The 16,502-nt window shown below is 39.0% G+C and overlaps 1 protein-coding gene across 3 annotated transcripts in view; it reads left to right on the top strand.

Moving 5' to 3' along the window:
• The window catches only part of LOC122554976 (rho GTPase-activating protein 6), a 527,729-nt gene extending 513,859 nt beyond the window's left edge, over positions 1-13,870 (top strand). For all 3 annotated transcript variants that reach the window (XM_043700459.1, XM_043700460.1, XM_043700461.1), the window contains exons 10-13: positions 366-463; positions 2,950-3,212; positions 7,826-7,915; positions 11,871-13,870. In XM_043700459.1, the coding sequence (XP_043556394.1) occupies positions 366-463; positions 2,950-3,212; positions 7,826-7,915; positions 11,871-12,604 (1,185 nt within the window). In that variant the 3' untranslated portion in view covers positions 12,605-13,870. The remainder of the gene's footprint in view (positions 1-365; positions 464-2,949; positions 3,213-7,825; positions 7,916-11,870) is intronic.
• Positions 13,871-16,502: the final 2,632 nt, after the last annotated feature.

Raw genomic sequence — 16,502 nt, 5'->3', positions numbered from 1 at the left:
GTAAGTATTCAGATCGCAAGCTTCTGCCCTTGGTGTTTTTATCTAATTGCCAGGAGGCTGAGCCTGGGTCTGGGTTACTTGACCACAAACCTTTCTTATGGTCCAAACCTCTCCCTGTGAGGAGTTATCTGCCTGTGACTCTTTCAAAGAGGGTGTGCAGTCCTGGGTACGAACGCATGTCATGCTGTGATTGTATGTCATCAAATACCAAGCCAACAACATAGAGTCTAGATAAGACTAAATGTATAGCTGAGTGACTCAGTATAATTGTTTTTAAACACAATTCCATACATGTCATGCAGTGTTTCATGTTAAATTCAGAAAATGTCTTCTGGCTGTAATGTGTGATTTGCATTATTGCTCAGGTACCACCGGAGTTACAGAATGAGGTACTGATGAGCTTGCTAGAGACCGATCCAGATGTCGTTGACTACTTGCTGCGGAGGAAAGCTTCACAGTCGTTGTGAGTAGCTGTTACCATTGTGGGTTCTTTTCCGGTCGTAGAGCTGTTTTCCATCTTGGGGTGATAGGTTTCTCGCTGTTGACCTCTGCTGTTCATGCGGGGTATGAACTAACAAAAGGGAATGCAGAACCAATTCAGCAGCTTCCAATCAGTGTACTGTACAAATCATTTTTTTTTAATTCTCAAGAGCAATCTTGTTTTACAAAATGCATTTATTTGCACTGATTTGTGCAATCTCAAAGTAATCAAGAAAGTGTGCTCTGATTTCTTTTAAAACCTGGAAGTTTATTAATTTCAGCCAGTAAGGTGAAGATAGCATTGAATGAAACAGAAATTATGTATTTTTTTCTTTTTAATGAAGACCTCTTTATGTCAAAAGAGTCAAAGGCTCATGACGAAGGCGATGCTAAAAATTTATGCACAGAAGTGTTCTACAAACAACAGTGAGATAATGGCCAGATCATCCATTTGGTACTGATTATGTCTAGCATGTCAGAAGTACCATCTGGTTCCCTGTAATAAAGCTAAATCTTGGCCTAGATTGTGTGTTCAGGTCTCAGCATTGGAATTATATTGCACTTACAGCTTCCAGATATACCCTGAGCATAGCCATAGAACAATGGCAGACACCTGGGAATTTGTCTTCAGCAAGCTGATAGTTTGGATTTATTCATTCTTGGGATATGGGTATCTCTGGCCAGGCCAGCATTTACTGCCATCCTTAGTTGCCTTAATCATAGTTTTTTTGGTGCAACAAAATGGCTTGGCATGCCTGTTCAGAAGGTAATTAAGATTCCACTGCATTGATGTCTGCCTGTTTGGGTTTCTATAAAAAGTCATACTTTGTTAACATAGTTAGTCTGTTAAATGGTCATTTAAGCTCATGGTTACTATGTCTGCACTTCATATGCAAATGTGACAATATCAGTTGTATCAGGACATTTATTTGCAATCGAGCTTTATCCACAATTTAAACAATGCAACTTTATAGTGTGCTGATAGAGGATGCTTTTCCTCCATCAGTTTACTCTTAGTTGAAGCTCAAAAGATGGGAGACGAAAGGCTAGATTACTTCAAGGTTGATTTAAGTGCAGAAATTACTGGAAGACATGTATAAAAAGGAACAAAAAGATGAGTAGAATGTTGGACTTTATCTCCTGGGGCTTAAATATAAAAGGTCGGAAATTGTGCTTTGGTTATGCAGAATCTCGGTGGGACACTGGCAAGAGTGAGCCTTGAATCTGACAATGACTCCTAAATGAAATTATTTCTTCAGTTGTTAATATGAACCTTTGACTAGACAGTTTAAATTAAGTTTTTGTCTAATTAGTTTGGATTGGATTAGATTAGATTCCCTACAGTATGGAAACAGGCCCTTTGGCCCAACAAGTCCACAACAACCCTCTGAAGAGCAATCCACCCAGACTCATTTCCCCACCCTATAATTACCCCTGACTAATGCACCTGACACTATGGGCAATTTAACATGGCCGATTCACCTGGCCTGCACATCTTTGGAATGTGGGAGGAAACTGGAGCACCCAGAGGGAACCCACACTGACACGGGGAGAATGTGCAAATTCCGCACAGTCGCCCGAGGCAGGAATCGAACCTGGGTCCCTGGCTCTGTGAGACAGCAGTGCTAACCACTGAGCCAACTGATAATTGATAAATAGTTTTATACTTTCACCTCGGGGACTTGAATTGAGGTTGAGCCAAAAATGATGGATTAAAAGTTTCCCACAAAATTAAGTCTCCCCTATTCTAGTGTGTGGGAGGAAATGGCCATGATTCTGCATGATCTATAATTCTGGATGAGGGGCTTGTACTTGTTCACAATTGAGACAATGTCAGGGGAGGTTTACTGTGAATTGACTGTACAATGGTTGAGCAGAAGCTAATAGATTGGCTGATAGGAGAGGTTCAGATTCTTAATACAAACATAACCCAACCTGATTAAATCTAATACACAAACTAAGCATTATGTTAAAGCAAGTGAATTGGAGCTTTTATCTATTTGGCATCTTTCTTGGACAGCTTAAAGCAGTTCACGATCCATGCATCAGTTTTGAAATATAGCCACCATTATAATGTGGATAGATTTGGCAGGCAGTTTTCCCACACTGAGCTCCTACTGCCAGTAGAATCAGAGGCCAGAAAACCTGCTTTAGTGACGTTGGCTGAGGAACAAATAGGGGCTAGGACATGGGACAATCTTCCCTGTTCTTCAGTGAATAATGCTGCAACATCTTTTTGTACATATTTGAACATTTGCCTCCACATTAGAGTGAAGTAGCACTTGGGGGTTAAGAGTCTCTGAGCTGTCATAACCAATGCTGAATCACAACCTTCTGACTGTGCTGTCCACTGAACTGCACCTTCGTTAGCTGTGTAACTTAGTAATGCGGTTTGAGGTCACATAGTGAACATGTGATACTGTTTTATGAGATTGAATTGACTAAAATTTAATGTGATATCTTTAATAGAAGTCCTGATCTGACAAGAGCAGAAGTCTCCTATTCCTTGGGAGGAAGACATTCATCTACTGACTCTAACAAGATCTCAAGTGGAGAAGTGTCACCCTATGATAATAACTCTCCAGTCCTCTCAGACAGGCTGTTAACGCAGGGACCAGAAGATGTTAGCACAGGTCCTGAGAAACTCTATAAAGTCCCTGAACAGTATGCTTTAGTTGGACACTTAAAATCCAAATCTGGGGATAGCTCTCCAGTTTCATGGCCTGATAAAGGTAAGGTTCAAACAATATTTACACTTGTCCGTTTTCCACTTTCTTGTTTAAGTGCTTGTAGCAATAATTGTGACCATAAAGTTCATGATAATATTAAGTATATTTGTCTTCGGATTTAGTTTGGCAGAAGCATCTGTTCCATCGTGGTACTCAACTTCACCAGACCAAGTCCAAGACCAGCATTGTGGTGGTCTGGTATTTTCCAGAGTCATGTGATAATCGCAGCTGAAATATGATCTTGGCTGATCACCAAACTCAGCACGCTAAGTAGCCACTTTTTCCTGATGCTATCGATCCCTTTAGCTCAAAATATATATATGTATCTAACTCTATTTTGAGATCATTCAGTGTATTGGCCTCAACAGTTTTCTGTGACAGAGAATTCCACAGGCTCACCACTCTAGATGAAAACATTTCTCCTCCTCCTCAGTCTGGAGACTACCATAGAGAAGATATGTTTTGTTGAGGTAACAAAGCTTAGCCTGAATGTGAAGTCATGATGTATAGGAGAACTCTTCCCAGTTCCACAGAAAAGTCTGAGACCTTTGCCACCATCATCCATTGCCATTGTGTTTACTTTATTATTCCAATTACTTGGTTACATTAACGCACCTTTGGTTGTTGTTAATTTGCATCTGACCATTATGCATTAAGTGCGATCAAATGAATATGCAGGAAGAGAACAAAATGCCTCTTGGGGAAAACAAACTTAGCAGCCTAATGGGATAAAAGATAACTTTGCAACACTATTAGACTATTTTCCAATATTCCCTCTATGTTGAGGGTTTTAATAGAGCAAGAGAAGAGAGACTGTATCCAGTGACGAGATGGTTGGTGACCAAAGTTCAGAGTGAATGCTGAAAAGTAGAGAAATAATTTTCACTCTATGAATTGTTATCACATTGAATGAATTGTCTGATAATGCAGGAGGAACAAGATTCAATAGTCACTCTTTTCAAAACAAAATTAGACATACGATTGTCCTGCACTTTGTTCCCTTTTCAATGGGGAAAGAATAGTGGAGTGGGAGTTAGTACAGCCACAATGTCCTCCTCCTGTGCTCCAATTTTTGAACTTCTCACTGGCCACATTAGAGCTATAGGGTTAATTAACTTCCAGTGAGGGGCCATGTTTAGAATTGCAATAATAGAATCTTTAATCTGTGCTGTTGGCTGGGAAGATGGAACTGAGTAAATTAACCAAGACTGGATGGCATTGTTTCTTGAAAGTTCAATAGTAGTGATCTGCAAAATATTTTGGAAAAAACATTATATCTCAACGTTGTTTTCCATGTTCAAGTGTGTTTATATTCTGCAGTGCTTGTCAGATAATGTGATTTAATCATAAAACCATGCACAAGTTGCTTGGCAGCAATTATTGTGTACCTCTTTAGAGAGGAAACTAATCCAAACATTTCTGGGCATACTGATGAAATGTCCTGCTGAGGTTGTAATAAATTATATTGTGCTGAGGAAGCTTGGAGGACATTTCAGTATCATTATTTGTAGTACATGGAATAGTGACGTAATCTTTCATACAAATCAAGAATGTAGTATTTAAGTTGCATGTGCATTCTCCATTTTCTTTCTTCTGCTACAGTTGGAATTGCCTTTTTGTTCACACTGTTATTATTATTCCTTGTACCTTAGTTTTCTTCCTGTCCTGCCCAAGATTGTGTGAGCACTCATGGCTCAGAATCAGTTGGTTTCAAGTCTTGCCCCAAAGACTTGAGCACAAAATTCCACTGAATACTAAGTGTGGCACTGAAAGAACGCTGCAGTGTTTGGGGTGCTGCGTTTTCGAGTAAACACTCACAGGTGGATTGAAAAAGGACCATAACACATTTTGAAGAATAGGAGAGCTGTACCCTGTGTCCTGTGGGTAATATTTATCCTTCAACCAACATAAACCCACATATAATCTGCTCCATATTAATGACAGGGAGTCCATACCTTATGAATGCTCATACTTAGAAACATGATCCCACGCAGGAGTGTAACTTTAAATATTTGACATACAAACACAACCTGTACTTACAAATGACTGCTTTATATTCTCCTGCAATGTGTTCCCATGTGCGTAAATCAGGACTTCAGAGTGGAATCTTTTTGCAACCTGGCTGCTGCCTGTATTTAAACAAAAATAGAAAATGCTGAAGAAAAATCAGCAGGTCTGGCAGCATCTGTGGAGAGAAAGTGTACTAAACATTTTGGGTCCAGTGACCTTTCTTCCGAATTGCCTGTACATTTTTGGGGACCGGTTTTTCACCCAAGTTGGTTGTTATGTTTCCCTATGTGTTAATTCCAAATATTTCAAAAATACTCTCTTGTTTTGAAATGCTTTGTGAATGTCCTGAGGTTATGCAAAGTGCTATAAAAATGCAAGTCCTTTCCTTTCTCATTATTCATTTCTTAACTTGTGGCCTTTACATTTTAGACAAACTATCTCCTTTTTAGTTTCTAGCCCTCTAACTGATGTTGAGACTCAAAAATAGGTTTGATAAACTATACACAAACAATGAAGCGGTTCTTGTGCATGGTATCTTGGAATGTGAGCAAGTTGATAGATCTCTGAGAAAGACCAACTGAATTTTGAGCTTTATGCATAATGACATAAAATATTTGAAATTTTTATATCATTTTCGGGGTATGGTTATTGCTGGCTAGGCCAGCATTTATTGTCCATCTTCTGTTGCCCTTGAGAAGGTGGTAGTGAGTTAAATCGCTTTTGTCAGTTTGCTGCAGATAGACCCGTAATGCCATTAGAGAGGGAGTTCCAGAACTTTGGCCCAGCAACACTGAAGGAAAGTTGATGCTTCCAGGTCAGGATGGTGAGTGGCTTGGAGAGAATTTGCAGGAGATGGCGTTCCCACGTATCCGATAAACTTGTCCTTCTAGATGATTTCGGCAATAGGTTTGTAAGGTTCTATCTAAACAGCCTTGATAAGTTTCTGCAGTGCATCCTGTAGTTGGTACACATGGCTGTTGCTGAGTGTCAGTGGTGGAGGAAATGGATATTTGTTGATGTGATGCCAATCAAGTTAGCCGCTTTGTGATTGTGTCAAGCTTCTTAATTTTGGAACTGGACTCATTGAGGCAACGAGGGAGTATGCCATCATACTCCTGACTTGTGCCTTGTAGATGGTGAATAGGCTTTGAGGATTCAGGAGGTGAGTTAGTCACTGCAACATTTCTAGTGTCTGACCTGCTCACTTAGCCACTATATAGCTAGTCCAGTTCAATATCTGATTGATTAATTGTATATTATAGTTGAATACAATTTTGATTACTTCAGGAAAATACACTTTAAAAATGAAATTGCAATGTAGATTCAGCAGTAAGTGTTTTTTTTAGTGAGAAACCATAGTTTTACTTGAGATACGGTGAACTTTTCATTTAGAGCTGAAAAGTTTGGAGGCCATTTAATGGAAGATATTAAAAATGACTGAAAACGTTCATTGCTTCAGATGGAAGAATACCTAATGAGGCGACCATCAATTTAGAAATTCTACTGAGAGTGAGAGATGAAATGAAATTTCTGTACTCCCAAGAATTGTTGGACATTTGCCATGGTTGATGCAGAGACCATTACATTCTTTAATGAGAAATTGGATAAATATTTGAACCAAAGGATGGTGGAAGTCTACAGTGAAAGTGAGCCAGTGGGTATAAACTTCAGACTGTCTTAGAAAAGAACTGACACATGTAGAAATGCAGATTGGCCATATTGCTTCGTAAATGGCTACATACCAGACAAATCCTAAAGTGAGTCAGTATCTAAAATTTATAGCTTTCCTCAGTTCTACTTGTTGTCCTCAAACGTAGTGTATTTAGTGAAAGGTGAAACCAACTGCATCAGGCCAAATTATGCATGTATAAATTCTTCTAAGAGTAAATTAGAACACTCTTGAACTGGTGGGTTGGCTGTTTCAGCAGCACTTTCCACTTGAGAAGAGAAAGCTGGGTGATGACGTATAGGATATCTGTCCACCCTAGAAACATTTTCAAGTATGAAGATATTGATGGAGTAAATTTAGAATAAATTTCCATTTATGGAAAGCTATGGATAAATTTAGTCACTCATAATCTGATGAAGAACTCCTCGGGAAAATCTCTTTATCCAGAGAATGTTAGAATGTACAACTCAGTGCCACATAGAATGGTTGAGCCAAATACTGTAGATTTAAGAGGAAGCTAAGTAATACTTTTGGGTGGTTGGATGAAGTTGAGTGGGGGAGAGGGTCAGTGTGTAGAGCACAAATATTAGGTTGGACCAATTGGGCCAATAACCTAATTCGGTGGTATAATAATTTATATAAATTATTCTGTATTAGTGCAGACTGTACTAATTACAAAATAATCTAAAACAATATAATTTAATAAAATAAATAACTGAGGAACATGTGGAAAAGGTTACCAATTCATTATCATCCATTTTGTACTTTTCTGCAAGGTCAAAATTTCCTTTTGTATGTCCTGGAATATTGATAATTTTATCGAAACAGATCTGGATGGTAATTCCTTTGTGAAAATTCACTGGTATACTCATCACCTTTTGTGTTTTTAAAAAGGTTAATTTAATTTGTTCTATGTCTATCCTCCCTTGCTTTTTAGATAAAAATGCATCTTCAGAAGAAAACGCTAACATTTGGGGAACTTGGCATCCCACGTTGAAGTGTGGGTCTAGAGAGGAAGGGATGACAGGTACAGCAAACATGCGCAGCACTTTTTTAAAAATATGTTCTTTCCTATTTTAAACACTTTGGAAGGCTCTGCCCAATCTGCATGCTTCTTTGGCTGAAAGGCAAGATAATTATATCTCATATCTATAAGTATCAATAAGTAATGGAAGCAGAAATAGACCATAAAACCCCTTGAGTCTTCTCTTTCTTTCAAGATGATCATGGACCCATCATCAGTCTCTGACATTCTCCCACCCACTGTCCGCAATCCTGAACTCTGTGTTGAATATATTTTGTTGCTAGAGATCCACAGTCCTCTAGGTTAGAGATCTTAAAAATTCGCAACCCTCTACATGAGGGAAATCTTGGGCTCAGATGGCTCTCCCCTTATCCTGAGGATAATGCCTTAGATTACCTAACTCATGGAAATTCTGTCAAGTTCCTTCAGAATCTTTTAAGCTACAGTAAGATCATTCTTCAGAACTCCAGACGATATAGGCCCAAATTACTTAGTCTTCCATCCCAGGAACTAGTCTACTGAACATTCATTGTAATGTCTCCTTGGCAAGTATGTCCTTCCTTTAAAATGGAAACCAAAACTGTACACAATACAGCAAAACCAATATTCAAAACCAATACTTTTGCCAAAGCCTTATACAAGTCAAAAAAGACTTCTTTGTTCCTGTACTCTAGGCCTCCTGCAATAAAAGGCCACATGTCATTTGTCATCCTAATTGTTTTTTCCTTTTCATGCCTTTTCCAAAACAAATTCTGCTTTTCATACTGTAGATACTCAAGTAATAGTCGATCTCAATAAAAATCAACTCCCTATTTTGGCCAAAACAATTTGGAATTTTCCATATATCTCGTGTGAATGTTGACCCTAGTTCTTCACAAATAACCATTTATGAGTTAGTGACCTAGTCGTTCTGCTCTGCTCTGGGTTTTCAGACCAACCACAATTCCCAGAGGTATGGAAACAGGCCCTTTGGCCCAACAAATCCACACCAACCCTCCGAAGAGTAACCCACCCAGACCCATTCCTTACCCTAAATTTACCCCTGATTAATGCACCTAACACTATGGGCAATTTACCTAACCTGCACATCTTTGGATTGTGGGAGGAAACTGGAACACCCAGAGGAAACCCACGCAGACACAGGGAGAACGTGCAAATTCCACACAGACGGTCGCCCGAGGCAGGAATCGAACCTGGGTCCCTGGTGCTGTGAGGCAGCAGTGCTAACCACTGAGCCACCGTGCCTTCCCCAATTTGTTGTGCCTTTTTTCTTTATTCATTTACAGATCAGTTGGGCTTCTGCTAATGGACCTTGACAGGATTTCCATCTGTTAAGTTATCTAAGGCGTTATCCTCCGGATAGGGGAGAGCCATCTGGGACCAAGATTTCACTCATGAAATCTTGAATTGTGAATTTTGAAGAGCGTGAATTTCAGCCACTCAAAAGTTGTATCCATATCATAGTCGGCACCATAAATTTAACCTTAAAAAGTAGTCAAAACAATTCGACTATTACTTGAGGATAATAATGATTCGGAGATGCCGGTGTTGGACTGGGGTGTACAAAGTTAAAAATCACACAACACCAGGTTATAGTCCAACAGGTTTAATTGGAAGCACACTAGCTTTCGGAGCGACGCTCCTTCATCAGATGATTGTGGAGGGCTCGATTGTAGCATCAGTGACAACCCTTGAGTTCACTACTTTTGGATTTCTGTCAAAATCATTAATTTAGTTTGTAAACAGATGAGGCCAAAACACTGATCCTTATAACACTCTAGCAGTTACTGACTGCCAACTTGAAAACCCCTTTTTATGCCTCTTCTTTGCTGTCTGTTTGATGACTAGTTCTCTATCCGTGCTAGGAGAAAGAGAGGATTGCAGGTGCTGGAGATCAGAGCTGAAAATGTTTTCCTGAAGAAGGGCTCATGCCCGAAACGTCGATTCTCCTGCTCCTTGGATGCTGCCTGACCTCCTGCGCTTTTCCAGCAACACATTTTCAGCTCTATCCGTGCTAATATATCAGCCCAACTCCTGAGTTATTATGTTTAACATTAGCTTTTTTTGTGTTGGCCATGGTTCAGTTGGTAGCATATTCACTTCTGAATGGCAAGACTTTGGGTTCAAGTCCTGCTCCAGGGCCTGATCACAAGGACCAAGACACTGCAATGTAGTACTGAAGGAGCACTGTATTCCAAGGTCCCATCTTTCAGATGGGGTGTTGTACTGAGGCTCCATATTTTTGCACATGTTGATGTCAAAGATCCTATAGATCTTTCAAAGAAAAGCGGTATCCGGAGTCCTGGCCAATAATTATCCCTCAATCAACTACACAAAAAATAAACCCAGATTATCTGGTCATCATTATTGCTAACAGTTTGCCTCCAACAAAGTGTTTTTCCTGATATTGTAAATTCATGTTATTTCCCCTAAATTAAGAAACTGGGTGCAGACATCATGGTATTGAAGAATCCAATTGCTATTATTATTTCCGCTATGTATAGCAAACCAGCTGACCAGCCAATTGACTCCCAACAATAGAATAGATTGCTAGGTATTGAGAGTGGACAGTGACAGGGAAGGCACCGGAGTCCAATTGGGTTGGAGTGGCATGTTTCCTTCCCTAAAGTATGTTTAAATAACTATGGGAAGCAATGTCCAAATTTTAACCTCCTTAAAATAGGATTGCTGCATTGTGGTATTCCATCTGAAATAGTAGCAGAAAACTCAGAATATATGTCTCTTGAGAAAATAGTGTAAATGGTGCCATAATAACTTTGCCCTGTTAAACACCTCTCCAATTTTTTTTTCAATAGACTTCAAGTAAGGAAGGTACAGCCTTAGAGTAAAGGGAAGACCCTTTAGAATGGAGATGAGGAGAAACTTCTTTAGTCATTCTTAGGAATTCATTGCTACAGAAGGCTGTGGAAACCTGGTTGTTGAGTATATTTAATACAGAGATAGGTTCCTGATTGTTAAAGGGATTGAAGGTTACAGGGAGAAGGCAGGAGAATTGGGTTGAGAAATGTTTTGGCCATATATGAATGGCAGAGCAGACTCAATGGACCAAATGGACTAATGTTTGCTTCTATGTCCTATGGTCTTACGGCAAAAGCCTGTTCAAGTAATTTACTATGTTTCATTGACTATACTATATTTCTTCAATCATGGAATGGAAGGCTAATGAAATTATCCTTTTTCAGAATAAATGCCAGTAGGGGCCTGGTTTAAATTTGCTCATTCAATAATTTATAACAAGAACGCATTTGTAAAAGATTTGAGAAGTGGCATTTAACTCAAACGTAATTTTCTCCAATAATATTTTAAATTATTCTTGTCTCATTCGTACATATAATGATGCAAATTATGGGATTTATGAATGCGGAATTTTCTTTATAATGTTTCACATGACTTGCCTTAGCATTTCACAGAAATGGCTACTTCTGCTTCACATCTGCAAACATTTTCAACATCACAATCAGTTATTTTAGTCATAAGGTTTTTTCTGGCTACCTCATAACATCTAGAACCTAACATGACCAACTTTCTCCTGCATCATATAGTCATACAACACAGAAGGAGGCCACTGACTGTGTACCTGTGCCAGATCTTTGAAAAAGCTATCCAGTTAAATTGGTGTCCTCTGCCTGTCTACCTTGCTGCCAGTCACATTTTGCTTCTATTTAATCTATCAAAACTCTTTATGATTTAACACTTGTCTTAATGCTCGCTTAATGAAAAGCAATCCCAGCTACTCTCATTTCTCCACATAATTCAAGTGTGTTACAGTGGCTTCATTGCTAGGAAATAAGGAAGATGTAGTTTCATTAAAATATCTTTAGAAAATTCAGCAGTATTTATTCCTTAGATTCCATTAATATCATCATCATCATCATATTGGAAGATGGACATGTTCACTCCCAAGTCTACTAGTTATTTCCTATTCTTTCTTGTCTAGGTTCGTATGGGGATATTTATCAAAGCAATGTGTTACAGCAAAGACAGTGTTCTCTGTCACAGGGAAACCTCACAGCAGACTGGCCTGTCGTTCAGGCCTCTTCCATGTCTTCTCTGGACAACGCAAAGCCGCCTGTGCGAAGAACTCATACTGCAGAAGGTGCTCCTGAGTACAGAACCCATGCTCCTGTGAGCCGTGTTTGCAGTAGCCCTCAAGTGGCAGGAGGTAAGAAACATGTGCAGTTGAGCCTGGAATCCTTGTGCCTCAGACATGACCAGCGGTCCACGGGAAGCGCAGAAGAAATTCCTCAGAAAACCTCAGAAACCTCTTTCTTGCACAAGAAACCATGGCAATTCCATTTTAGGCATGGGGACATCAACAGAAATGAGACTCGGCCCCCTCCTCCGTACCCCGGTCCATCGAGACAAAGTGCTGTGACTTCTAGTAAAGCTGGTACGCACCAAGAGCAAACTCTGTCAAGACTTCAAAAGACTCAGCAAAGTTCTGTGGAACAACAGGCAGCATCATCCAAACAGTCAGCTTCCGAAACGGAGCAGCAGGATTCTGTTTCCTGTAATGAAGAGAATCGAACCTGGTCCAGGCAAACAGACAAACAGAACAATAAGAACAATTTAACAGAGGCTGACTGGGTGGAATGGCAGAGAGAACGATGGCAAATCTGGGAGCTGCTGTCTGCAGACAATGCAGATTCACTACCAGAAACTCTAGTATGATATTTCGAACTGCTCACAGCAGCCTTTATTTAGATGTCATTTTAATTTTTTTAAAGAAACAAATCAAAATCATCCTATCATTTCCACAAAACATATTTTTATATTTGTGCGATATTTTAACTTACTTTTACTTTTCAGGGTGTAAAACAACACAGTCTTTAACATTCTTGTACAAAGTCAGTGTGTCTGTCATCACCTAAAGCGTAGCATAGGACAATACATTTGAATGTTGCTATATGCATAAAATATACATGAAAAAAATATATATATGTATCCCGTGTTGTAATTTCCATTTGATTTTGTATTTATACATATGTTTGGTTCATTTTATGTTTTGGAAGAGATTATGTTCAGAATTGCATTCAAAAAAAAACTATTTTGGACTGCTCATACATTGCACTTATCTTGTTGCTCTAATGACTAATTGTAGCCTCAGCAGCTTTGTGTGTACCAACTGATGTTTCTGCTATTGTCTTATAAGGAATCTGAATGTGTAGATTACAAGACCTTCTTGCCACTGACTAAATGAAATAACCACTGCAGTATCAAGGTTTTAACTACTGTCAATGTTCTTTGTGGGCTATCACTATATCTTCTTCAGCTACGTGTACCACTCGAGTACCAACCCACACTCCCTTGAATAAGTAACCTACTTAACTCTACTGCCAGTTACCATTTCCAGTGTCATTATTCACAGGGTTTTTAAAAATAACTCCCCTCCTTACCCTTTCTTAGAATGTGAAAAATAGGATTGAGATGAAAAGAGTGTATAGCATCGCAATTGCCAAATGGCAGTGACAGTCCAGCTGTTAAGTCCTTGCTTGGTTGACCTCCGGCCACGTAGAAGTCAAATATTCTTGACTCGCAGGACTGCTGTGCATGCAGTTTAAAAAATGGGGAAATGACAGGTTACATGTTTTGAATGTATTCAAATGAAGGATATGCATAAAGTGTACCTTTTAAAACAAGACTGTAAAATACATTTTAAACAATTGTGCCAAAGTTATAAGTGACAGGTTCATACAATTCCATTTATTTTATTTTCAGAGGAAAAGAACATTTTATAAAATGATGTTTTAATTCGCTTAAACTCTGGGTTAGCAGTTGACCACAATCGTGTTCATGTTTGAAATGTTCTGCCAATTAAGGCAAGTATATTACATAGAGACAGATGTGATCTAGCACAGTACATTGTCTTAAGCTGGTAAATAACATAATCTTAAATCTTACATGTGCCATAAAGATCCAATTAAAGAGAATGTGATAAAGCAAGATTGATTTCTGAGTTTTTAATAGAGCAAGGAACATTCCAGGTTTTGCAACTAAAGTTTACCTTGATGGTACAAAGTTAGTGGTGGTGTTGCCAGTTTTATAGCCTGTTTCACGCTCCACTGAAAATCATGTGAAGTTCTTGAAATAATTAGAAACAAAAGGATTCAGTGTGAAACTACAGATGGGGCACCATGCATCAGCGTGATGTGAGGCCAAGAAGATGACTACTTTGTACAGTTTTAGGACATGGTCATGATAAAAGGTCTTGTTTGAATCTATTCAGCTGAATTTCAGTCCCTCTCATGGACTTGAAATGACTATCGTTGGAGCAACCTGCAACATTGTCAGTGACTTTTGTTTATCCTCTACATCCTCAACCAGTTTGTTAACGCAATGTGGGACACTCCTCCTCATTGCTCCCATCTCCAATGTCCATTTCTGTGGAAGAAACCTTTTGTGATTGCGATGCCACCTTATCCTGCTTCGTTATGTCACTGCCGCAATTCCTCCAAGAATGGGAGGAATTCTTCCACTTGTTCATCTTTGTTTTTATATGTATGTTACCAACCCTTTACTTTATCACCTCACACAATCTTACATCTACTCTTGATGTGCTTAAAAATATTAGATATGTTATCTGTACTTGAAGTTGATTAAGATACCAAGACTAGATGAGATGCTAAGGAAAGTGAAGATGGAAATTGTGGAAGCACTGACCGCAGTTTTCTGATCTTTCTTGAACTCTGGTAGTCTGGAAGATTGGAGAATTGCAAATGTTTGTCTCTTGGTAAGGACAATAAGCTCAGTAACTCTTATGCCAATTTAAATTTGGTGGAGGACAAGGGGGGAATCTTCTGCAAACAATAATTCTGGGAAAAATTAATAATGGTTTAAGCAAGTGCAGATTAATAAAGGAAAGCCACCATGTTTCTTAAATTGCTGGCTTCTTTCAAAGAGGTAAGAAGATCGATAAGGATAATGTGACTGAAAGTACATTGTGTAGTGCTTTATCACAAACTTGTGAGCAAAGAATGAAGTAAGTGAGACAATACCGACGTGGATAAGAACATTGGCTGAGTGACAGAAAGCAAAGAATAATGATTAATATTTGTCTCAAACAGGAGGAAGGTTTGTAATGATCCCAGGGATCCATGTTGGTATCTTTAGTCGTCTTAATTATTCATGACTGACCTTGACCATGTTATACCGGACACAATTTTAAAATTTGCAGATGCTATGAAACATGGAGGTTTTCTGAGCCATGAGGAGGATAGTATAGAATGTGTAAAGTATGTCGGTGCGATGGTGGAATGAGCAGACTTGTGTCAGATGAAATTTAATGCAGAGAAATCTGGAGTGCTTCACTTTGATATGAAGAACGTGAAGGGATAATACAAAGTAAAGGGTACAATTCTCAAAGGGATGCAGGAGCAAATGGACCTGGATGTATATGACCATGGACCTCTGAAGGTGGCAGGTCAGGTTGAGAGAGTGGCTAGTGACGTACGCAATAGATTTTATTGATCAGGGCATGGAGTACAGGAAGTCATGTTAAACACATTCAATACTATGATTTGGCCTCAACTGGAGTTTAGGATTCCATTCTGGGGTTCACACTTTTAACGGGATGTGAGGTACAGCGGTGGGCAAAAAGGATTCAGGACATAGAATCAAGAATAAGGATCTTAGTTTTGGAGGTAAATTGGATAAGGTATTTAGAATCATGTGAAGTCTGGATAGAGTAGATAGTTAAAAAGTGACCCATGGTGGGAGAAGCAATGATGAGGGCATAAATTTAAGGTAACTGGCCAAATAAAAAACCATGACGACAGGAGAAATATTTTAATGCAATTATGGTTAAAATAAGGATGAAGATTTTAATCAAGACATTCCTAGACCGGGAGCCAGTGTAGGTTAGCAAGCGCAGTGGTGATGTGTAAATGTTGTGAATCAGCATATACACAACAGAACTTTGGATGAGCTCAAGTTTTCAGAGGATGTACATAGGTTGGCCAAGCATGCAGTGGAATAGAGACAGAAGTTTCTCAGAACTAAGGAAGGGTCACTGGACCCAAAACATTTAACTTTGATTTTTCTCCACAGATGCTGCCAGACCTGCTGAGCATTTACAGAAATTTCTGTTCTTGTTTATGATTTCCTGAATCTGCACTTCTTTCGGTATTTGTTATGCATTGGAATAGTCTGGTTTAGAGGTAAGAAAGACATGGTTGAGGAATTTTGCAACAAGTGAGGTGAATCATGATGGGTGAAGCTGGGAGGAGGGTACTATTCGAAGTTGGCGGTAGACTGTCTTGGTAATAGAGAAGTTACGGGTTCAGAAGATCAGCTGAGTATTAACCAGGCTGCCTTTCTTCATAGGTTAAAAAACACACATCACCAGGTTATGGTCCAACAGGTTTAATTGGAAGCACACTAGCTTTCGGAGCGACGCTCCTTCATCAGGTAATAGTGGAGGGCTCAATCGTAACACAGAATTTATAGCAAAAGTTTACAGTGTGATGTAACTGAAATTATACATTGAAAAACTGATTGTTAAGCCTTTCATCGGTTAGAATACAGTGATAGTTTCACTTCTTTCATGTGTAAATCACAAAACCTTTTTTTT

The sequence above is a fragment of the Chiloscyllium plagiosum genome, chromosome 12 (genome assembly GCF_004010195.1).
Source record: "Chiloscyllium plagiosum isolate BGI_BamShark_2017 chromosome 12, ASM401019v2, whole genome shotgun sequence".
Classification (NCBI taxonomy): Eukaryota; Metazoa; Chordata; class Chondrichthyes; order Orectolobiformes; family Hemiscylliidae; genus Chiloscyllium; species Chiloscyllium plagiosum.
Note: the sequence above shows the minus strand (reverse complement) of the source record. Positions and strands in the feature narration are given on the sequence as shown.